This window comes from Mixophyes fleayi, chromosome 9, assembly GCF_038048845.1.
Source record: "Mixophyes fleayi isolate aMixFle1 chromosome 9, aMixFle1.hap1, whole genome shotgun sequence".
Lineage (NCBI taxonomy): Eukaryota > Metazoa > Chordata > Amphibia > Anura > Limnodynastidae > Mixophyes > Mixophyes fleayi.
Window position 1 is genome coordinate 83153653 of NC_134410.1, and position 25426 is coordinate 83179078.

General features: G+C 44.9%; 1 protein-coding gene across 2 annotated transcripts in view; it reads left to right on the forward strand.

The window, feature by feature from the left end:
- LOC142100788 (rho GTPase-activating protein 6-like) overlaps nucleotides 1–25426 on the forward strand; it is a 238407-nt gene that overhangs the window by 140740 nt on the left and 72241 nt on the right. Inside the window, exons 5-6 of one of the 2 annotated variants that reach the window (XM_075184601.1) lie at nucleotides 12535–12567; nucleotides 12645–12837. In XM_075184601.1, coding sequence (XP_075040702.1) covers nucleotides 12535–12567; nucleotides 12645–12837 — 226 coding nt within the window. The remainder of the gene's footprint in view (nucleotides 1–12534; nucleotides 12568–12644; nucleotides 12838–25426) is intronic. The other variant, XM_075184602.1, reaches the window with a different exon arrangement.

Here is a 25426-nt window from a genome sequence, read left to right on the forward strand (position 1 = left end):
AAATATACAGTTCAACGTGCCATGTGTGTTGCCATAAATTTCATATACTGCATATAGACATGGAAAGCTGTAGTTAATAAGCTTTGTGTAATAATTATGTATTAAACCGTGTATTTTATCATTCCAATTGTATCTCAGTCAAACATATTACCCTTTGACTAATTTCTCCTCTCTATCATAGAGCCACATTTGGAGGTAATTTATTATATTTAACTCTGACTGAGCTCTCTTCTGCATTATAGAGTTATATTCTGAGGTAGTTAAAGTATATTACCCATACTTGCTCACTCTCTCCTGATTCCGGGTAGGTCGCTCGGACTCTCGGGAGAGCAGGCCATTCTCCCGCAACCAATTTCTAAGTGGGCTGGATGGGGACCTACAAGACGCAATTTGTGATGAATCACATTATTTAGGCCATGCCCCCATGATGGAATAACACAATTGTGTCTTAACATCACGGGGGCAGGGCCCCCTGCTCAGTTCTACTTCACTTCCCTTGCAGGATCTCCTGACAGGGCAACATAAACAGTCTTCAGCTTCGATATTACTCCACTGACCTTTCCTCTATTTTATACAGATATATTTTGAGGTAATTTTCTCCCTCAAATCTGTCCCATTAAAACTTTCTGTCAGTCTTTATTTTACCTATCTCTAACTGACTCCTGAAATCTGGAGTATGTTATACAAAACAATGTCATCAGGAAAGATTGATGTTCGCTGCTTAATCATCATTTATTTGTTATGTGTCAAAAATTTGGCAGCGCCAGTCAGCATATAAATCACACAAATACAAATTAAACATAATATCACGCGCCGGGTGTTCGGGCAGCGCACCCGACACCCGGCAGACTTACCTCTCCTTTGTGCTCCGCTTCCCGCTGGGCGCCGCCATCTTGGATCCGGGTCTGCGCATGCGGCAGCTGCATTAAACCTTCTGCCTCCTGCTCATTGGTCCTTCTCCTTGGCGGCAAGTTTAAGAGGCACCTCCTCTCTGTCTTCAGTGCCTGTTCCTTGAGTCACCTCCTGGTGAGAGAAGTGGCTTCCCTGGTGTCCTGCTGCATTTGCTATCTATACTCGTCTGCAGAGCTGACACTCACTTTCCTGAATCTACTTCATCTGCCACACAGTGGCCTGCAGAGCTAACGCTCATCTCCGGAAATCTACTCTTCACTCGTCTGCAGAGCTGACGCTCACTCTCCTGAAATCTACTCCACATAGAGGTCTGCAGAGCTGATGCTCACTTTCCTGTATCTATTTCATCTGCCACACAGTGTCCTGCAGAGCTAACGCTCATCTTTGGAGATCTACTCTATATTCGTCTGCAGAGCTGACGCTCACTCTCCTGAAATCTACTCCACATAGTGGTCGGCAGAGCTGACGCTCACTTTCCTGAATCTACTTCATCTGCCACACAGTGGCCTGCAGAGCTAACGCTCATCTCCGGAAATCTATTCTACACTCGCCTACAAAACTGACGCTCACCTTCTGCTTCATCTGCCACATAGTGGTCTGCAGAGCTGATCTCCTGCATCTACGCTGCCATTACTTACGGCACTGACCTCTCCTCCTACGGTGCTATTTCCTGTAGCCTTCCCAAGGGCTTCCGTACAGTGCTCTTAGTAGGGGCCGCTACCTGTGAGGTAGACGCGGCTAAGCCCATACTGCTTTGCGGCGGTTCCTGGTGAACACCGTCTCCTCGTTAGACTCCGCGCCCTGCTGGAGTAGTGCCAAGCTGTACGAACCTCTAGGATTCGCTGCATCTACCGAGTCCCCCCTTAAGAACCGTGACACATAATAAGAAATATTACAAGTACAAATTACAAGTATAAATCAAACAAGCACAATTATAATTAGTAAATATAATAAATATAAAATTATACAAATACAAATTAAATATAAAACCATAACAAGCACATTCAAGGTAGACATAGAAGGTGCAGACATAGTGTAAAGAGGGCCCTGCTTTTGAGAGATGACATTCTAGAGGAAGGTGGGCACAAATGAACATACCCTATCCCAGTCTACTCTCTCCATGTAGAGAGAGTAGTCTGGGATAGGGTGGGGTTGGCTATAGTGAAGAGGTGGGATTTGAGAAAGCGCTTGAAAGATTGGAGGTTCGGGGAGAGTCGGTTCAGACATCATCATCATCATCACCATTTATTTATATAGCGCCACTAATTCCGCAGCGCTGTACAGAGAACTCATTCACATCAGTCCCTGCCCCATTGGAACTTACAGTCTAAATTTCCTAACATGCACAGACAGACAGACAGACATAGACAGACACATAGACCAGGGTCAATATTGTTAGCAGTCAATTAACCTACCAGTATGTTTTTGGAGTGTGGGAGGAAACCCAGGCAAACACGGGGAGAACATACAAACTCCACACAGATAAGGCCATGGTCAGGAATAAACTCATGACCCCAATGCTGTGAGGCAGAAGTGCTAACAACTTAGCCAACCATGCTGACATGACAGGGAGTTTCATAAGTGGGGAGCAGTGAAGGAGAAGTCTTGGAGGCGACAGTGAGAGGTAGTTTTTAGAGGGTTTGAGAGACATAGGTTAATGATTGAATGGAAAGGATGAGCGGGAGACATGGAAAGGTCAGAAATGTTTGTAGGTGAGAGTGAACAGCTTGAATTAAATTGTGGAGGAAATGGGGAGCCAGTGAAGAGATTTACAATGTGGTGCTGTGGATAGAGAGTGGCGAGAGAGGAAGATTAATCTCACCTCTCAATTCAGGACACATTGTAGAGAGGAAAGGCGTGTGAAGGGTGGTTAGGAAGAGTTTACAATAGTCAAGGTGGGTGATAATGAGAAGATGAACTAGGCTTTTGGTTACATCCTGTGAGAGAAAGAGGCATATTGTGGCAATGTTTTGAAGGAGAAGCCAACAATTAAGTGTAAGGGACTGGGTGTGTGGAGAGAAACTGAGTGTGGAGTATATGATGATACAAAGGTAGTATGAATGGGGGACAGGGGATAGTAATGTTGACCGTCAGGGAGAAGACATGCGGGATAAGAAAGAAGGAGAGGGTTCAGGGAAGGAGAGGTAGATATAGGTGTCATATGCATAGAGGTGTTAGTGGAGTCCAAAAGCGTGTTTGATTTCACAGACGTGTAAACAGAAAAGCAGAAGGCAAAGAACAGAACGTTGAGGGACATCAAATAGAGGAAGAGGAGGGAAGCATGAGTCAAAAATAGAGACACTGAAGGAGTGATCAGAGAGGTAGGAGGTCAACCAGGAGAGGACAATATCTTGTTTTTGTTAGGAACCCCAGCAGCCGGTACCACAAGACCCGGAGTCTACTCCGAAAGTCTGGTGTTCACTGTTGCCCCTAGTGGTGGGGACAGACTTGGCTGCAGACAAACGGAGGGTCATGTGATGGGTACCGGCTGCAGAGAACCCGGGAATGAGGAGTAATGGCGGACAGCAAATCCAGTAAACTAGCCGAGGTCAGGGGTCACTTGCACAGAAAAATAGAACACGCCAAAGGGTCAGGGTCACGAGCAGGTCAGCAGAATCCGAAGTACAGGCCAAAAGGTCAGGGACACATGCAAGAAGGCGAAATCCGGTAAACAGGCAATGGTCAAAACAGCAAACCGCAGAAACAAAGAGCAGGTCAGCAAGTGTACTACGCAGACGCTATAACCGGCAGGGAGGCTAAGCCCTCCCTGCCTTAAATACTTCATGTGGCCAATCAGAGCTTAGCTCTGACACAATCACTGGCAATCATTTCTGCCTAATTAATCACTATTAGCCCGCAGGCTATCCAGGGGGGTCTTGCGCATGCGCCCGGCCTCCTCTCATTGCTGGGACGCAGCGCCGAACAAAAGCTTCCGACCGTTGCCTCAAGGTGACGGCCAGGACGCAGAACAGAGGAGGAAGTGAGTCGCGGTGGCTGTAAGTGCCGCCGCGGCTCGTGATAGTACCCCCCCCCCTTAAGGAGGGGTTAGGAAAACCCGTCACCCTGGCTTACTGGGAAATTGACTGAAGAACTCTTTAATGAGTCTGCATGAAGGCGATTTCTTGGAATCCAGGCACATTCTTCCAAACCACGGCCCTTCCATTGGACTAGAAAGTGAATTTGCCCCTGGACTTTCTTGGAATCCAGTATTTTTGGTACCACAAATTCTCGATGTCCTTCTACATTCACCGAATGAGGCCTCTGATTGTGGACCCGACTGAATTTACTAGAAAACCTTACAGGTTTGCGTAAGGAGCAATTGAACGTATTTGGAATCTTCAGGGAACGTGGGAGCTTCAACCTAAATGCCACTGGATTCACTTGTTTGATAATGGAAAAAAGGACCAATAAACCTAGGACCCAATTTTTTACATGGTTGCCTGAGCCTGATATTCCGGGTAAAGAGCCACCCCTTCTGCCCAACTTTAAAAGAACAGCTCCTACGGTGTTGGTCCGAATTTTTTTTTGAACGAAATGAAGCTGTTCTAAGGCAGCATGGACTTTTTTCCAAATGCTCTTCAGTGCAGTAGCCGTGGAATGTATGCCAGGAAGCCCAGAAGAATTAAGAACAGCCAGGGAGTTAGATCTGGGATGAAAACTGAGATTACAATAAAACGATGAAACACAAGTGGAGGAATGGCAGGAATTGTTGTATGCAAATTCTGCTCAGGGTAATAATGCTGACCAGTTGTTGTGAAACTCAGAAGTATATAGCCGTAAGAATTGTTCCAGGGACTGATTGACCCTCTCAGTTTGTCCATTAGATTGCGGATGATATGCCGAGGAGAGGCTGATATTTCTTCCAAGCAGAGAACAAAAGGATCTCCAGAATTGAGCTACAAACTGAGAACACCGGTCAGAAACAATATCTACCAGTAAGCCATGAAGTCGGAAAATATATTGAACAAAGAGTGAGGCCAAGGTCTGTGCACTAGAGAGTCTGGTTAGAGGTATGAAATGAGCCTTTTTACTGAAGCGGTCAACCACTACCCAAATAGTATTATAGCCTGCTGAGACAGGAAGCTCCACAACGAAATCCATTGACAAATGTGTCCACGGTCTAGAATGGACAGACAAGGGCATAAGCTGACCGTAAGGACGATTCCTAGGAGTCTTGTTCCTGGCACAGATTTCGCAGGACATAACATAATCTTGGACATCAGAAGACATGGTTGGCCACCAAACAGAACGTGAAAGACGCTCAGTAGTTTTCAAGATACCTGGGTGTCCAGCAGTTTTATGATCATGAGCCTCCATGAGGACGGCTTTTCGGAGGTGAACCGGAACGAATAAGCGATTCGCAGGTGTTCCAGTGGGGGCCAATTTTTGGAATCTTTGAAGAATTGAAGTCAAATCCTGGGCTAAACCGGCATGAATGATTGTACATGGTAGAATCAGTAGTGGTTTTGGAGCTGGTGCATGATGAGAGGAAAAACTTCTGGACAAGGCATCCGCCTTAGTGTTCTTAGAACCTGGTCTGTAACTGATAGTAAAACAGAAGCGAGTAAAGAACAGAGACCAACGAGCTTGCCTTGGGTTCAGTCGTTTTGCTGATTCAATATATTGAAGGTTCTTGTGGTCAGTAATGACTAAGATAACATGGACCGCCCCTTCTAGCCAATGACGCCATTCTTCAAAAGCCCATTTGATGGCCAAGAGTTCTTGATTACCAACGTCATAGTTGACCTCTGCAGACGAGAATTTCCGAGAGAAGAATGCGCAAGGGAACAATCGCTGGTTAACAAGATCCTTTTGAGAGAGTACAGCACCTGCACCTACATCAGAGGCATCGACTTCAAGAACAAAAGGCAAGTCAGGATTAGGATGCCTTAAAGCAGGAGCGGAGATGAATGCCTGTTTCAAAGCCTCAAAGGAACGAATAGCTTCCGGAGATCAATTGCCCGGATCTGCCCCTTTTTTTAGTGAGGGCAACAATGGGGGCTACTAAATCGGTAAAACTTCGAATAAATCTTCGATAATAATTAGCGAAGCCCAGGAATCTTTGTACGGCCTTTAAATTAATCGGTTGCACCCAGTCAAGGATAGCTTGTACTTTCATAGGATCCATGGAAAAGCCAGACGAAGATATGATGTAGCCAAGAAATGATACACTTTGGACTTCAAACTCGCATTTCTGCAGCTTGGCGAACTAGTGATGATCCCGTAACTTACGGAGTACTTGTTGAACGTGGAGTCGATGTTGTGACACAGACTGCGAGTATATCAGAATGTCATCTAAGTATACCACTACAAACTGATCAAGGAACTCCCGAAGAACATCATTAATAAGGTCCTGGAACACTACTGGTGCGTTACAGAGATCAAACGGCATAACTAGATACTCATAGTGGCCGGACTGGGTATTAAAAGCCGTTTTCCACTCATCTCCTTCCCGGATGCGGATGAGATTGTATGCCCCGCGGATGTCAATCTTAGTAAAGATGGTAGCACCTCTGAGTTGGTTAAACAGGACTGAGATGAGAGGAAGAGGATACGTATTTTTGATAGTGATCTTGTTAAGGCCTCTAAAATCTATGCAGGGACGGAGGCCGCCATCCTTCTTGGAAACAAAGAAGCAACCAGCTCTCATTGAGGATTTTGAAGGCCTAATGAAGCCTTTCTGAAGGTTTTCTTTGACATAATCATGAATGGCTTGGGTCTCTGGACCGGAGAGGGAATATAACCTCCCTTTAGGTAATTTAGCGCCCGGGATTAACTCGATGGCACAATCGTATTCCCTATGCGGAGGGAGGGTGTCAGCTGCCTTCTTAGGGAAAACGTCCCAGAATTGTTGGTACTGCAGAGGTAGTAGCGGTGCGACAGGTTGTCAGATCCGAAGAGGCAACTTCAAACAAGTCTGTGAGCAAGGAGACCTCCACTGCGTAATCTCCCCTTGTGTCCAATCAATTACTGGATTATGTAGTTGCAACCAGGGATGTCCTAAGATCACTGGTACCGATAGACAGTTAATCACGTAGAAGGTCAGAAATTCTGAATGGAGGGTTCCCACCGTAAGATGTAATGGTGGAGTTTCATACAGGACCTTGCCACCTGGAAGGGATTCTCCATCTAGACCACATACCGTGATAACTGGATTGATACTGCGGAGAGGAATTCCAGTAGATTTAGCGAAATTCATATCAAGAAAGTTCCCGGCGGCACTGCTATCAATGAAAGCTGAAATATTAACTGAATGAGCCCCACAGGTGATGTGGGCAGGAACCAAAAAGGCATTTTTAAAGGAGATGATCTGAAGACCTAGATGAACCCCCTCTTTATCTCCTAGGCCAAATCTTTTCCCGACTTGGCAGGACAGGAACGAGAGAAATGTCCCTTGGCACCACAGTAGAGACACAAGCCAAGGGTCCGCCTTCTGGCCTTTTCCTCTGCTGGGAGGCGATACGCTCCTAGTTGCATCGGTTCTTCTAGATCCAACGGTGCTGAGGTGAATGCTGGCGGTAAACCAGACAGTGTCTCTCTCTCCACCTTCCTTTCCCTGATTCGCCTATCGATTTTAATGGCGAGTTGCATGAGATCTTCCAACGACGTTGGCGAAGGATACTGAACCAATGCATCCTTGATCTGCTCTGAGAGACCGAAACGGAGTTGGCTGCGCAACGCAGGATCATTCCACTCGCTGTGGGTGGACCAATGCCTGAATTCGGCACAGAATTCTTCAGCGGAGCGCCGGCCCTGTTTTAAAGCCTGGAGATGAGCCTCGGCCGAGGCCACTCTATAAGGATCATCATACAGTAGGCCTAAAGCGTTAAAGAACGCATCGACAGAGAGTAGTGAGGGACTTGTAGAAGGAAAGCCAAACGCCCAGGACTGGGGGTCACCTTGGAGGAGAGATATAATAATCCCGACCCGTTGTTGTTCTGACCCAGAGGAGCGAGGCCTTAAACGAAAGTAAAGCTTGCAACTTTCTTTAAAATTGCAGAACAGCGACCTTACCCCGGTGAAACGGTCTGGCAAATTCATCTTAGGTTCTGGAGCAGGTACTGACAAATCTTGTTGAACTTGCGCAGTCCTGGAAGCTTCCTTTTGAGCCGAAAACCATTGCGACAACCATTCCAGTGCCTGGATCATCTGAGACAGGGTATGAATCTATCCAGCTAGAACTTGGGCTGGAGAGGGATTCGTCCCGCTTCCGTCCATGAATAATCCTCTCCAGCACTTCACTGGCCGGTTATAATGTTAGGAACCCCAGCAGCCGATACCAGAAAACCCGGACTCTACTCCGAAAGTCTGGTGTTCACTGTTGCCCCTCGTGGTGGGGACAGACTTGGCTGCAGACAAACGGAAGGTCGTGTGATGGGTACCGGCTGCGGAGAACCCGGGAATGAGGAGTAATGGCGGACAGCGAATCCAGTAAACTAGCCGAGGTCAGGGGTCACTTGCACAGAAGAATAGTCAGAACACGCCAAAGGGTCAGGGTCACAAGCAGGTCAGCAGAATCCGAAGTACAGGCCAAAAGGTCAGGGACACAGGCAAGAAGGCGAAATCCGGTAAACAGGCAATGGTCAAAACAGCAAACGGCAGAAACAGGGAGCAGGTCAGCAAGTGTACTACACAGACGCTATAACCGGCAGGGAGGCTAAGCCCTCCCTGCCTTATATACTTCATGTGACCAATCAGAGCCTAGCTCTGACACAATCACTGGTAATCATTTCTGCCTAATTAATCACTATTAGCCCGCAGGCTATCCAGGGAGGTCTTGCGCATGTGCCCGGCCTCCTCTCATTGACGGGACGCAGCGCCGAACAAATGCTTCCGACAGTTGCCTCAAGGTGACGGCCGGGGCGCAGAACAGAGGAGGAAGTGAGTCGCGGCGTCTGTAAGTGTCGCGGCTCGTGACAGTTTTTTACTAAATTATGTGTATTTCAGGTTGTTTTTTGACTATGTTAGTTTGTTGGTGACACTAGAACTTTGGCTTTGTTATCTTTTTTTGATCCTGTGCTGCCTGCTCCTGAACTTGGATTGTGTTTGTTTGTACACCTGAACCGCTATCTCTGATCTTGGCGTCTGAGACAGATGACTGGTAGATATAGGCCCATCTATTAAGTTTAGCCTGGGGGTCATGACTTGGAACAAAGTCTATCACTCTTGTGGTGGTCCCTGTTAGAAACAGGGGTTCCCATTAGACTCTGCTTCCAAAGTTTAGCCAGTGTCATTTGCTTGTAGTATAGTGAATTCACAGATGGACTTCTCAGGACACTGCTATTCTGCCCTTAAAATCAACTGTTCTTTAACCCACATGACAATGTACTGGGCCCAATCCCAGAAATTAAAGTGTTTAGCACAGAAACACTCAGACAAATCTATAAACATAGTTTATCAACTGAATTTTTTTCTGCTGCACTAGATCCATAATATGTAATACTTTGGTCTCCATCATAGACACAAAACCTGCTCTCTGTGTATATAGGCAAAATGAACAACCTCCAGTCTGTTCAGCAAACATTACCATTAAACTTTAGGTGTACTTTCTGCTTTGAAATAGGAAAATAGCTTTAATAGGTCTGATGATCCATGTTCATATTTGGTAGGTTAGTGATATGCAAGGAAAGAGGACAGTTACCTAGTAAACCTAAATGATTATATCTGTTCAGAAAATGATCAAAGGATGTCCCAAAAGACTTCCAGTAAAGCGTTGTGAAGCTATCAGATTCTGCAACAAAGACTTTATGGCCTCGACTAGTTCATCTAGGATGGAATGTTTCTGCAACACTATAAATCTTTACATCATATTACATCATAATATGATGTAATTATGATATAATATGATATGATTCTATTACTCTTTTAATATATGATAAAAAAATCTTTTCTAAATTTGTCTTGTCACAAATTTACATGATTTATACTATTCCAGCCAGCTGTCTCTACATATATGGTACTGTCAGGATCTGCCTGCAAGCCCTTTGTAGTGCATATTGCTTTGCCTGGCAGCTCCTGCCTCCTGGACTATTAGACTTTATTAGTGTGTATTTGCAGCAGTACCTCTGATCACCAGAGGTGCTGCTATCGTGCCTTTCATGTTGCATTAGGGGTTAACCCGTTCTCCAATTATTCCATGCACCTGGGTGTGTTCTCATTTCCTTATATATACCTGTCACTCCCAGCACACATGGCTGGTTATTGATGTTATACTCTGTGGTCACTTCCTCCTGTTGTGCTCCTGGGTTTATGCTGCTTGAGATCTATCTCAACATACATTCTGCTGACCTGGTTCATCTGTGAACCTGGGACTTACCAGTGCATTTCCCTGTACTTGTTGCCTGGAATCTTTTCCTCACCTCCCATTTACCTGCAACCAGGCGCGGGCTGGCAGATGTCAGCCCGGATGGGCGCACAGGTGGCCGCATTAGGTGACACGCGATGCGGCCGTGGTAAGACCACCCCCCCGGGCCAGCCTGCCCCTGCCTGCAACTGCTGTATATCTGGTAATTTCTGCAAGCTCATTATTTCATCATCTGTTCATACTCTCCAGCAATAAACATTGTTTGTTTTTTCACCTTATCCATGGCTCCTTAGCTGTATTCCTACAATGATTTGTGACAGGTACAGACAGACAGGGCTGCCAAGAGGAATTCCAGGTCCCGGTACAACAACTTCATGGGGCCCCCTTATAGGTGCGCATGTTGAAAAATTTTGCCGCGGCCCAATGTTGGAAGTGGGTGTGGTCATACGATTGGGGACATGGCTATGCATCATTGGGGCATGGCTGGTGGGGGAAAAGTACTAGGCCCTGAATTCACCGGAGCGTGACATATGTCCAAGCACTCCTGACTTTCAAGACATCTAGCACCACAGTGTAGTACAGAAAGATTGCTGTGTGTACACAGAGAGTTCACAGTCTTGGCCTGTACCTTACATTGGGCAGAACACTCACCAAAAATTTACATTTTCCCACTAGAATCACAACATTTCACACACTCTCCTCTCTCCTACCTATTCTTCTCACTTCCCCCAGGTTTCTTTAGTTGCGGCTTGTCTGGGTCCTGGAATGTTGGGGGACCCTATTTGGAAAAAAATGGCTACATTTAGAAAATTACAACCAGTCCCGCCGTTAAATCTATAGCACCCATGATTAATAATTAGGCCTTCCTCCAGCCCCAACGTTAAAATAATAGTATTCCCATTACCCCGCAAACAAAATAGCAACCATTAATTAGCCACTGTCTACCTCACACACTACATTGCCAAAAGCTCCCTGTGCCATCACACACACATTACTGTGCCCCTTCATCATCACCTTGCTATGCCCCCTTATGATCGCACTGCGCCCTCCATGTTGCCTTTGCCCCTTTCTTCATCCCCCTGTGCCATGCTGCCTTTGCCCCCTTCTTCAACCCCCTGTGCCATGCTGTCTTTGACCCCTCCTTTCATCATCCCCCTGTGCCATGCTGTCTTTGCCCCCTCCTTTCATCATCCCCCTGTGCCATGCTGTCTTTGCCCCCTCCTTTCATCATCCCCCTGTGCCATGCTGTCTTTGCCCCCTCATTTCATCATCCCCCTGTGCCATGCTGTATTTGCCCCCTCTTTTCTTTATCCCCCTGTGCCATTGTGTCTTTGTCCGTCTTTTCTTTATCCCCCTGTGCCATGCTGTCTTTGTCCCTCTGTTCCTTATCCCCCCTGTGCCATGCTGTCTTTGTCCCTCTTTTCTTTATCCCCCTGTGCCATGCTGTCTTTGTCCCTCTTTTCCCCCCTGTGCCATGCTGTCTTTGTCCCTCTTTTCCCCCCTGTGCCATGCTGTCTTTGTCCCTCTTTTTCCCCCTGTGCCATGCTGTCTTTGTCCCTCTTTTCCCCCCTGTGCCATGCTGTCTTTGTCCCTCTTTTCTTTATCCCCCTGTGCCATGCTGTCTTTGTCCCTCTTTTATTTATCCTCCTGTGCCATGCTGTCTTTGTCCCTCTTTTCCTCCCTGTGCCATGCTGTCTTTGTCCCTCTTTTTCCCCCTGTGCCATGCTGTCTTTGTCCCTCTTTCCCCCCCTGTGCCATGCTGTCTTTGTCCCTCTTTTCTTTATCCCCCTGTGCCATGCTGTCTTTGTCCCTCTTTTCCCCCCTGTGCCATGCTGTCTTTGTCCCTCTTTTCCCCCCTGTGCCATTCTGTCTTTGTCACTCTTTTCTTTATCCTCCTGTGCCATGCTGTCTTTGTCCCTCTTTTCCCCCCTGTGCCATGCTGTCTTTGTCCCTCTTTCCCCCCTTGTGCCATGCTGTCTTTGTCCCTCTTTTCCCCCTGTGCCATGCTGTCTTTGTCCCTCTTTTCTTTATCCCCCTGTGCCATGCTGTCTTTGTCCCTCTTTTCTTTATCCCCCTGTGCAATGCTGTCTTTGTCCCTCTTTTCTTTATCCCCCTGTGCCATGCTGTCTTTGTCCCTCTTTTTTTTATCCCCCTGTGCCTCTCTGCGTTTCTCCTTTTTCACTTACCTCTGTACTGCTTTCTTTCATCTTTATTTTCTTTTCTTCTCTCTTTTGTCTTCTGCCTTCTTCTGTGTTCGGCTCTTCACTGAATGTCGGGCGTGACGTGATGACGTCACGGCCGACATTCATTGCAAACAGAGAAGGGAAGAGGAACGCCAGCGCTGTGATCATGTGAGTATTTTGTCATTCACAAAATAAAGTGAATGACAGCTTTGTACAGTCATCTAACTTTCAACTATTGTTTTTAGGGGGCTCTTTCTGTTGACTCCATAACAGAATTGGATGATGGAGAAGATCGCCTTCTTGAAGCACTCCAGTTGTCACATTCTGCAGAATTGCGTCCCCAACAAGAAGAAAACAGTTTGCGCCTAAGTTTAAATCCAATTTTCAAGCAGGTGCCACGAATTGTAGAGAGATGCTGCTCTCACATTGAAAAGTATGGTAAGCTACTTGATATATGGTAGGTAAAACAAAATGAATTGGACAAGATAAATAATAACAAATGCACATAACATTCTAAGTTTTGTGTGCAATGTAGTCCACATGCATAGAAGCACATTTCTTTTATTACTTATTTATTATTTTAATAGTTATTATATAATTGGTGCTATCTGACCATTCCCATTATTGTCCTGGAAGTAGCATTACCTATCAGATGCTCTGATGGGGGCAGTCCTGTAGCTATCATTTACAATGACCGCTGACACTGACAGCTTTCCAGATTATTGAGCTACATTTCAATACTCCAGAGTCTCATCCAGTCACTGATCTGCTTTTTGATTATTGACTGCAGCATGTTTACTTGATCTCTTTCCTGATCCTATTCTATTGTGCCTGCTATTAATTCCTACTATTGACCTTGACCTTACTCTGACATTGCTATTATTCCTGACTATTCGGCTACCATTCTTTTCTTCCTTGTTATAACCTTTTACTCTGCTCCTGACCTTTGACCCTTAATCTGAGTTTAGTATCCTTACAAATGTGATCTTTCTAAACATCAGCCATTGCAAAACTTTCATATGTATCTCGACATTCAATATCCTCCTAGAAGACAGCACTTCTGACAATATCATTATTATTAGCTCACTAACTTGAGTAATAAATACATATTTGTACACCTATTCAGCAAGGGTGAGCCAGGAGCAACTTGCTCGAGCCATTATCTGTTTGTTAATTTTAAATTATCATGCCATTATCGAACAGTAAATTTATTGGAAGCCACTACAAAATAAGTAATATTTAATTTGTCAGTAAAAAATAAATTAAAAGTGAAGTTATCCACATTAATATGGTATCATGCTTGTGCCACTAAATTACACATAATAAAAAGCAACATACCAGTGACTTCAGTATAAGTGCGATTGTAACTCAATGAACTCCATATTTCCAATTTAAAATCGGTGGCAGGACAGTGAGCCAATCACGGCTCACTGTTGGCCATTTGAATTTGGCGCAGCGGATTGCCACGTTGCAAATTTCCCACAGTCTAGTGAAACTGTTGCAAGAGGCTAAAGGCAGAGGATCAGAAGACCAGTGCAAGAGAGACTGAAGAGGAGAGAAAGTGGAACAGCATCGAGACACCAAAGAGTACCTGCATAGACAGTGTGACGGGATCTAGCAAAAATTCGGCATAATGTTGATTGATCCCTGCAAGGACAATTGATACAAGACTACACGGATAATTGATACACCCCCACCTGGAGCCCTCTAGTGGATATTCCAGTGATTGCATCGTGATAAGTAAGATCTGTGTGCATGTTGTAATTTCCCACATGCGTTACAACATGACAATGAAAGTTTAGTAATAAATGTGTTGTGATTAAATTCTGCTACAGAGCAAAGGCCCGACAGCCAACAACGTGCTAAACAATTAATAAGTGAAAATAGTCGAAGATACTCTGGATGGATAAGAGCTGAAAATGTGTTTAAATAGTCAACTATTATGATCCAAGAACTAGGGATCACAAGCTTTAGAGTAACAATGATTAAAGATGCTTTATTCAATTCGGAATATTAAAATAATAAATGGTGACTTTTGTGCAAACAGTGGTTGAAGCTCTTTGAAAACTTGTTCTAAGGAAAATGTGGTTTGCCCAAAAATACAACAAATCAGATGTTTACATTAGAGATGGGCGGGCTCGGTTCCCCGAGATCCGAATTCATCCGAATTTAGCCTATCCGAGTACCGAGCCGAGCACGCTCGGTACTCTCCCACCCATTCGGATTCTAAATCGAGACAAAACGTCATTGTGACGTATTCGTATTTCTGAGCTCAGTTCTCGCGAGATTTGAAAAGCATAAATACCAGCCTCTACAGCAATACATTGCCATTTGACAGAAGGAGAGAGCAGGGTTAGGTCACGCTAGCTAGATCAGCGCAGGGACAGATCAGTATTTGGACACATTATTGTTTGTATGCAATACCATTGTAATCTTAATACCAGTTGTTACAGCAGTAAGAGGAGGATAGAGGAGGGTTTTTTTGTGCAGTTTCTGGCACTCCAAGTGCTTTTGGGGTGTCCCCCATTCTTTTGCATTAATATTTCTGGCTGTCAAAAGTCCTGTTTGTTAGCAGTCTCAAGAAATAATATTTAGCACTCCCAAGTGCTTTTGGGATTTCCCCCATTCTTTTGCATTAATATTTCTGGCTGTCAAAAGTCCTATTTGTCAGCAGCCTGAAAAATAATATTTAGCACTTCAAGTGCTTTTGGGGTGTCCCCCATTCTTTTGCATTCATTTTTCTGGCTGTCAAAAGTCATATTTGTCAGCAGTATCTAAAACAATTTGTAGCACTGCAAGTGCTTTGGGCTCATAATGGATTCAAAGCAGTCCATAGATGAGCAGAATCAACAACCACGTTCTGTCACCAGTCCTGATGGTAGTGTTCCCAGTACGTCATCTGGGAAAGGCGATGTCAAACTACACAGTCTTTTGAAATCAGTCAAAAAAACACACACCGGAAAAAAAATGACCGTGTTGAAGCGAAATAGAAGTATAACTGAGGAAAAGTTAAGTGCCGATAAAAAAAAAATTGCCAACATGCCATTCTACACACGCAGTGGCAAAGAGAGAATGAGGCCTTCACCTTTGTCTATTAGTGGCAGATCAAAAAATGTTACCGAGCCTACAAGTGTTGCACAACTACTGTTACGCGTCAAGGCCCAACTGCAAGATAAAAGTAAGGCATTAGAGGATATTGTTTGCTCTGAATCACAAATGACACCAATCCCTGTGGAGAGTCCATCCAACAGTGGAATGTCTAATCGTGAGCATTCTGTTAGTGTACCCATAAAGAGGGACCCTTTCAGCAGTTCTGCTGATGTGTGCCTGAACAGCCTGAGTGTAGCCGGTGATACACAAATTGAGGATGCCACTTTGGAAATAGAAAAGGATGAGGGGGAAATTTGTGGAGGTGACGAGGGCGCTAATGAGGATGTTTATGAGGATGAGGTTGTTTGTGTCAGTCATGCACCAGTGGCATCAGTTCTGGCACGTGACAAGAAAAAGGCCATTGTCATGCCAGGCCATAAAACAAAAAAATATCTACTTCTTATGTGTGGAATTATTTCTACCCCAATCCAGACAACAACTGTATAGCCATTTCTAGTGTATGTCAAGCCACAGTCAGTCGAAGGAGGGACCTTAACCATCTTGGAACCTCGTCTATGTTACGCCATTTGATGAGAGTCCATGGCAAAGTGTTGGGAAAAGCTGAAAGTTCTTCCAAAAAAATTACAAGCACTCCATCATCAGCTAGGACCCTCCGCACACCGACATCCCGACGGCTACAAAATATACCTACTACACTATCCTCATAAATATCCTCAGTAGTGCTCGGAGTTAGCCCTGTATCCCACTTATTAAGGCTGGATGACTCCTGCACTATTATTGATTCCTCTGAAGAAAGCGTTAGTCCCACTGCTGCTGCTGTTGCTGCTGCTGGGGGTGAATCGTCAGCCCAGAGGAAGGCCAAGAAAAAGTCATGGTGTTTGGAACTAAGCACAATTTCTGTGCAAAACATTGCTATTTACCTTTTGTTTGGCATGAATGGAATAAAGCCCTTTGAAAACTTTGCCACTATAACGGTTGCAGACCTTATTTCTTAGAACCACCAGGAAATGGGTACCCTGTGTCAATCATATTAAAATAAAGGTACCACTATAAATCATTTAATAAATAACCACTGAGGTAACCAGCATTCATGTCAATTGTTACGAGCCGCGGCGGCACTCACCGCAGCCGCGACTCGCTTCCTGGTCTCTCCGAAGTCCCGGCCGTCACCTCTGCAGCGCTGCGCCCCGGCAATGAATTAAAGCCGGGCGCATGCGCAATTCGGCCCCACCAGCCTGCGGGCTAATGAATAAGAAATTAATTATGCGGGGGGGCTGTATACTTCAGAGCCAGGCTCTGATTGGCTGTTTGTACTATTTAAGGCAGGGAGGGCTTAGCCTCCCTGCCGGTTATAGCTTCCAGTTCCTGTGTTGCTGCCTGCTGTTGTACTCCTGTACCTTTGGTGATAAGCCTTTTGGATTGATTTCTGCCGTGTATGACCTCTGCCTGTTTCCTGGATTTGCCTGTTTGCCTGTGCCCTTGACCTACTGGCCTGTACCACCGTTTCTGCTGATTTGCCCGTGACCTCGACCCTTGGCTTGTTTCTTGACTATTCTTAGTAGCAAGTGACCCCTGACCTCGGCCTGACCTTAACCTCTGCTCCTGGGTTCCCCGCAGCTGATACACGCCACACGACCCTCTGTAGTCTGCAGCCAAGTCTGTCCCCACCACTAGGGGCTCCAGCGAACACCTGACTATCAGAGTAGACTCCGGGTGGTGTTGTATTGGTTGGAGGGGTTCCTGACATCAATATGATATGTATGCATTCTGATCTGTGTATGCAATTTGCACAATAGCTGTTAAAATTAATAACTAAACTATGTTATTGGCGTGTTTGATAAATATGTGCTGTGGGCTTATGTGGTTTAATAGCTGTGCTATGAGCCATGGGTGTACTTTGTCATCTCCAGTATATTGGTGGCTTAGAAATTGTACAGTGCCAATGAGCAATTTCACATTGTTTCCTCTCTAGTTCACTCTTGCTGAATTACCATCCCCAAAAGTAGAGCATTTGATGCAGCAATTCATAACTTTTCATATGTAGAGCATACATGTATTCTTCTAAAAAATAAAACGTGAGTATTGATTATGTATGCATATATTCCATAAGAAAATATGAGCTGATGAAACATGGATAGTCTACCACCTCTGCAGTGCTGCTTCTCCACACCCAAGCATTTGCAAAAAGCAATGCTTAACATTATCAGTGTCACAAACAGCACTCACCTAAGCCTGAGTTTTGTGTATGTCACAACAAACCACATAGGTTGCCTATAACATTTTTGATATCCATAACATGCTATTTAACACTCTATCTTTGTCCAGAAACTGCAAACACCAAGAGTTATTTTCAAATAATAACAACTTTAAATAAACCAGAGTTATCATTAGGCAAATAATCACCTGTATTTCAGTTATGTAACATTTATAAATGACCATACTTAATTAGCCCAAGAACTAATTAAGTACACTAAGACAGAACATTTTTAAATGGAATTTAATATAACAAAATAGTCACAATGCTTAAGGTACACAAAAAAAGAATATTAATAAAATTACATACAGTATTAAAATGCAAACAAGTTTCTTAAAATGAAAAATAATAAAAATAGAAATCTAGGGGGCGTGGTCTGGCAGCCATCCTAGTAAGTCACGTTTTCTTAGAGCTCCTAGAGATTTCCCCTAATTACACTCTCTAATGTCTTTCCCGTTCCCAAATACCGCATAAAACGGGCACCCCTGACTCTGTGGTACCCCAGCACTAATCGGACTTGGGTGCTGACTAATATTTTGCCCGCAGCCGGCTCAGAGCTCCGGAGGCCTGGCCGGCACTGGGAGCTGCGGCCTCGGTCACAGGAGAGTCTGGTGCGACTTCATAATTTACCCACCGAGGCTCATTATTGAAAGGCTGGACACCTCTCCACTAAGTGGAACTATGAACTAACTGTTTGGCTGGATATCACTCTGAGTCGCCGCCCCACGAGGTCCTGCTGCGCTATTGAGGATTGGTGCCTGAAGGAGTCTGGTGATCGGGGAGAGTGTCCTACCTGGTCCTGTGGCTGGGTCAGCGACTCTTCAGGCGGCATCCCCGCGAATTAAGGCCTGCTTGTATTCCTGTGGCTGCGGTCTCTGTTGCAGCTGACAGCCGGACTGCCTGACTTCCGGTTTGCGGCAGGGGACTTCCGGTCTGCGGTTTTCGGGCAGCGAACACTGCTGCATCTGGAGCGGATCTGGTCTCCATTCTGGGCAAAACCCGCGGAGGTTTTCCTGTGCAGTCCCTTAGCTGCCGTTACCCCGGGCAAGTGCCTGCCTGTGTCTCCGGGAGCTACTGGGCAGGGGAGTGTGCGGATCGTAAAGTACCGTTGAAATCGCCAATTACAGCTGCCAACAACTGCCAGTCTAGACGCCGGAGAGATCTGTCCTACATTACTGCAGGTCAGTGTGCTTGGACTGAGACAGCACTGTGTTCCTCCATTTGGTAGCCAAACCTATGCTGCAGACAGGGTGCCTCCATGCTGGTTATACAGGTCAGTGACACCATACTTAATACTGTCCCATGAGCTTTACTTGGGTGGATGACCTCTCCTGCTGACACCTCTGCTCCCGCCCAGCCTCTCCTGCAGAACGGTGGCCTCCCTCGGGTGCTCTGGAGTGCCTTCCCCTTGGAGCTCAGACAACAAGAGGTTAACACTAACTAAGCCCAGCTATACTCTGTTTCCAAGCGTGTGTGAAGGTATACCACCCTCTACTGGCCAACTTGTAAAGTGCGACTGAAGTTATTGTCCTACAATTGTGGTACCGACCACTCTGGACACTAAAGTGCCTACACTGCTATCAAGTGGCTAAATAGTAATACTTCAGCTGTAGTGAGCTCAACACAAACAAGTGGTTGTACACTTATTCAAGTCTTAAACATCATCTTCCAGTTCGGATTGAGCACTCGCTCTCTCGTCATGGCTCTTTAAATAACACAATCCGGCCCGACCCACCCGGAGACACCCTTTTTTCTTGCCTATAAATCCTGCTTGGCGCTCTGTTGCTAACTATGCAGAAGAACAGTTCTAGCGGTAAGAGGGGGACTCAGACGGGAATCCTCCAACACATGACAAGACAGGATTCTCCTGCGCATACCACCTCTCCCCCACCATCTCCTCAAGCCTCATCAGGAAACCCAACTGAACCTGCAGAAGCTCTGGCCACTATTCAGGCTATGATGGTTTCGCTTCAGAATACCTTCACAGTCATATTTCAAAAGCTGTCGTCGGAGCTCCGAGGTGAAATTGCGCAGTTGATTAAGCGTACTACTTCTATTGAACATAAAGTGGATTCAAACTCCAAAGTGTTGCAGGAAATGACGCAAGATATTGACTATCTTAACAGGGAGCTGTTGTTCTTCAGAGATAAAGCAGAAGATCTGGAAAACAGAGAACGCCGGAATAATCTCCGGATTCGTAATATTCCGGAATCGGTGGACCACCAGCAGTTAGAACCGTACCTGGTACGTTTATTTCAAAAATTAGTCCCTGAGCTCTCGGATCAAGCCATATCCATCGAACGTGCTCATAGGGCCCTGCGCCCCAAGCCTAAAGACACCGAACCTCCCAGAGATGTTGTTCTTAAATTCTTGTCCTTTAAAACCAAGGAAAGCATAACTACAGCAAGTAGGAACTCTCCCTATATTCTATTTGAAGACTCAAGGTTCAAATTTTCCAAGATCTGGCTCCGTCCACAATCCTGAAGCGCAGGGAGCTAAGGGACGTCACAAGAACTCTGCGGGAACATGGAAATAAATATAAGTGGGGCTTCCCTTTCCGCTTAATTGTAGAAGCAGGTGGACGTCAAATCACCGTAAAGGATCCTATCGAAGGTAAAGACTTGCTATGTCAACTTGATCTGGACCGTCCAATTCCGAATCCGATCTCCCATCAATGACAGTAGCACTTCACTTCTTTTTCACTGAGAGTCCTCTCTGAATGTTAGCCTTCTGGATTGAGACTTGAGTTTCTACGGCCACTAGGCACCTGCTGCGGATCCATCAGCCGTAATTTGACATCCCGGGCAAGTACTTTTGGGCCTGATACTCCCAATCGAGAGGCTCTATTAGTAGTTAATTGGGAGAGTCTCATTTACAAGTTATAATACAGTTATTTTGTTCTTTAAATTTCATATGCATAATATGCCGTTCATATGCTCACCTGTTATATTTGATTTTGCTTTGCTAATGTTTCCATGTTTTGCTTACAATTTTGTTTTCCAACATGTTTCTTAGGATAATCATATATATTTGGGCGGCGGATGCGTCCCATGGGCCCTCCCGTTGTTCCAACTAGCATGGTTAATAGGGACCGGTCGCTGTTGCGGTCTTGTGTTCACTCAGGACACGGGACCATGGGGGATTGCTCACGGGACGTGCCCGCCTCTCAATACCAGGGGATTTAGGGTCCCCTAGAATTATAGTCCATACTTTGAATCTTTAATAACGTTTAAGATGTTACTGCATTTATTTTGCTGTTATAGTGTAACATTTTATAAGGGTGTATACTTATGATTGTAAGGCGTGTTACTTGGTGGGTCATTCTGGGTTTGTCTACCCGGCCTTGTACCCCACATGCTTTGGGTCTCAGGAGTGTGCAGACTGTATAGTCCTCACAATTTCCTTGTTTACAATATTTTAATTTTAGATGCTTGAAACCCAACTCTTGAGCCCATTCGACCCGTCCTACTCGAGACGGCTCGAACTCCCACTTTTCCGTGGGCTCAACCTCAGTGATCACCTCTCTACCCCGGACTTTGTTGGGTGGAGTGGTCGACCACTACTTACCCTTACCCCTTTATCAATACTCCTTTCCCTCCCCCCCTTGTTCCTTTCGTTTAACCTAGTACGTTTTCTAGTACTCCCGTAGAGCACCCTGTCTTTGACTTTTGCTTCTATTAATGTTAAAGGGCTTTACACCACACAAAAGAGGTCTTTGTTACATAGAACTGTAATAGATTTGAAAGTTGATTTTGTATTCTTACAGGAGATGCATTTTAAACAGGGCGACCATCCCTCCTTGTCCTCTTGTAGATTCCCCACTGTGGAATATGCCTCCCTACCTGTCAAGAGGTGCGGAGTTGCCATAATGATTAGGAATTCCGTGCCTTTTCAGCTTACAGCGTCTAGTCTAGATCGTGAGGGCCGCTTCATTATACTGGTGGGTCAGGTAGGACATCAAACTATTACTGTGGTGAATTTGTATGCCCCAAATACAGGGCAGTCTAGTTTCTTTAACAATTTTTTCCTTGAACTAAGTAAAATACAGAGAGGTCTCCTTCTGATAGGAGGGGACTTTAATACTATTCTATCAGAGGAACTGGACAGGTCCGGTAAGCGGCACATCCCCCCACCTACTACTCAATCAAGAGAACTGATTAAACACATGGCTGGGGCTGTTCTGTTTGACTCTTGGAGGGCCTATAATCCTTCCTCTCATGACTATACCTTCTACTCGCACCCACACAATTCTTACTCTTACTCCAGAATTGACATGATTATGGGTTGTAGTAAAGTTATACAACTTCTTACTCGCACTGACATTCTACCCAACCCTTGGTCGGATCATTCAATAGTCACGGCTTTGTTTGATCTGTTGAATAAGTCCAAAAGCAGCTCATTCTGGAATTTAAACGAATCTCTGCTTAAATTGCCCGTGTTTAAAGAGCAGATAGGGTCTCATCTTCAAGAATACTTTGACCTTAATCTGACGTCTGACACTTCTCTTCCCACGATTTGGGAGGCACATAAATCAGTCATTAGAGGGGCCATCATCAAGTTTGCTTCTTTTCGTAAAAAAACAAAACTTTGAAACTAAATTCTCTTACTGTCCAATTGCAACAGCTCGAAAGCACCCACAAACAAAGTCATTCAAAACTAGTTTACAAGCAAATTCTCTCCATAAGAGGTGAAATCCAATCTTTGCTAGCGGAAAAGACTGAAAGAGCCCTTTGCTGGCTCAATCAAAAATTTTATGAGAAAAGCAACAAATCTGACACTATGCTAGCAAACAAACTGAAAGCAAAATGGGTTGCTCAGGCAATAATGGCAGTAAGAGACAAAAAGGGTATGTTGAACTATGACCCAAAAGTTATCAACGATTCTTTTTATAGTTACTACAAGTCTCTATATAATCTGAATACGGAGGGCGCCCCTTTACCCCCCTCACCGTCTATTATCCAACAATTCCTAAAGACGTGTAATCTTCCAAAGCTAGACAAGAACATAGCTTCTAAACTGAATGAAGACATTAATGAGGAGGAGCTTAAAGCAGCTCTTAAATCCCAAAAGAATTCCAAGGCTCCTGGTCCTGATGGATTCACTACCTCGTACTATAAAACTTTTAAGCACATTCTGTCTCCACACCTACTTTCTATTTTCAATTCAATACTACGAGGGGAGCAGTATCACAGGGATACTTAGCTTTCCAATATTATAGTAATACCCAAGCCTAATAAAGATCCCACAGTTTGCGCTAACTATCGGCCCATTTAGCTGCTAAACACGGATATTAAGCTATTTGCCAAAATCCTGGCGAACAGATTGAACAATCATTTATCACAACTCATAGATCCAGATCAAGTTGGATTTGTTCCAAACAGACAAGACCAGGAGAACTATAGACTTGATTTCCCATATAAACCAATTCAAACTCCCTTCTGTAATTTTAGCGTTAGACGCAGAAAAGGCCTTTGATAGGCTCTCCTGGCCATTTATGTTTCAAACCCTCCAATCCTTTGGATTCTTTGGTAAATTTCTTCAAGGTATCCAAGCTCTGTATCATAATCCATTCTCCTCGGTGTCGACAAATGGCTTGAGCTCATCCGTGTTTGGCATTAATAATGGGACGAGACAAGGGTGCCCTCTCTCCCCTCTTATTTTTGCACTATGCATTGAACCACTTGCTGCTTGGATCCGACTGAATCCAGATGTGAAGGGAATCCAGGTCAAAAGTAGACAATACAAGATTTCGTTATTTGCAGATGATGTTCTTCTCAATTTATCATAGCCTCAAACCTCCCTTCCTAATTTATTTGCGGAATTGCAAAATTTTGGTGTCCTCTCTGGTTATAAAGTGAATAACTCCAAATCAGAGGCGCTCACGTTACACCTTCCACCTCATACAAAGAAAGTACTGGAACGCAACTTTGAGTTTCAGTGGCGCCCTAGAGCAATTCGATACTTGGGAGTCTATATAACAACTTCTTACGAAACTTTATTTCAGGTTAATTACCCCCCTTTGTTGTCCACAATAAAACAAGACTTATTAACCTGGAGTTCTCTCTGTATCTCGTGGTTCGGGAGAATCAACACCATTAAAATGAATGTCTTACCCAGACTATTATATTTATTTCAGACCCTTCCGGTCAGAGTCCCTGATTCTTTTTTAAGTTATATTCAATCTATATGTGGCAAGTTTGTGTGGCATGGCAAAAGACCCAGGCATAGTAAACTTTGCTTAGCTAAATCTAAATATAATGTTGGCCTGGGCCTTCCCTTATTTGATAAATATTACCAAGCCACACAATTGACTCATCTCATTTTTTTGGCTCTCATCGTTAGGAATCAAGAAATGGGTGGATATTGAAGAAATGTTGTCCCCAGATATAGGGGTTTGCTTCTTACCTTGGATTCCTAGGAGTGTAAGACCAGCCTCAGCCACTGTTACCCCCTCTATACGTTTTACATTGGAGGTAGGGGACAAGTTGAACAAAAAATATGCACTGGCTCCCTACCCTTCGCCTCTCACCCAGCTGTGGAGACACCCGCGTTTCCCACAGGGCTGTATTAAGGCTTTTGCTTACCCTTTGGGAAAGCGGGGTTAGATCGATTTTTTTCACTTGATGGGTGAGCATGCACCACGCTCCTTCACGGACCTGAGTGAGAGACATGCACTTCCAAGCAATTTGTATTTTCACTATATGCAAATTAAAAGCTTTATACAAGCCCAGAAACAATCATCTAAGTTAAGGCTGCCAACAACTTTCGAGAGGCACTGTATTTACAGCCCGGGTCGCCGAGGCTATCTATCGATTCTGTATAGTTCTCTCGTGTCCTCCTCATCTCCTCCTATGGAACCGTTTGAGCAGGCGTGGGAACAAGATCTTGGGATAAACCTGGATGAGGAGGGATGGTCGCATATTCGTGAAAGGGTTTCGAGGTCGTCCATTAATACAGCCATCCGCGAATTTATATAAGATTTATACCAGATGGTACATGGTCCCTGAGAAACTTCATTCTATCTTTCCCCATACCTCAGATCTTTGTTGGCGCAACTGTGGGGCGGTGGGCTCTTTCTTTCATATTTGGTGGGATTGCCCTCTGGTGTCTATGTTTTGGGATGATGTAATATCACTGGTTCGACAGGTCACCTCAATAAACGTGCCTAAGAATCCACTCTGGGTGCTTCTATATAAACCTATCAAAGGCATCACAAAGGCTTCGAATAAGCTTACCCGGCATATTTACAATGCAGCTAAGCTACAAATAGCTAGTGAGTGGAAGAAGGTCTCACAACCTTCTAGAGAGGGTGTTATGAAAAGAACTTGGCACACTGCATCCATGGAATATGTGACTAGTCTCCTCCATGACACAGTTCCCAAGTTCCACAAAGTGTGGGACCCTTGGTATAGCTTTAATAACAGTTCTATGCCAGGCCTCTTGTAAGCCTTAGATGCTCTCCCCTCCCCCCTATATCTCTTCTATTCTTTAAATGTTCCCTCTGTTCGTCTCTCCCCCCTTTTTTACTATCATACAGATAGACGTACAATCAACTTGGATTGTTCCTCCCCCCTCCCTCCAACACCCTTCCCCCCATACCCCCAATAAAAAAAAAATAATCCCAGCAGGTTATGCTATTTACTTGTTATGTACAATGATGCA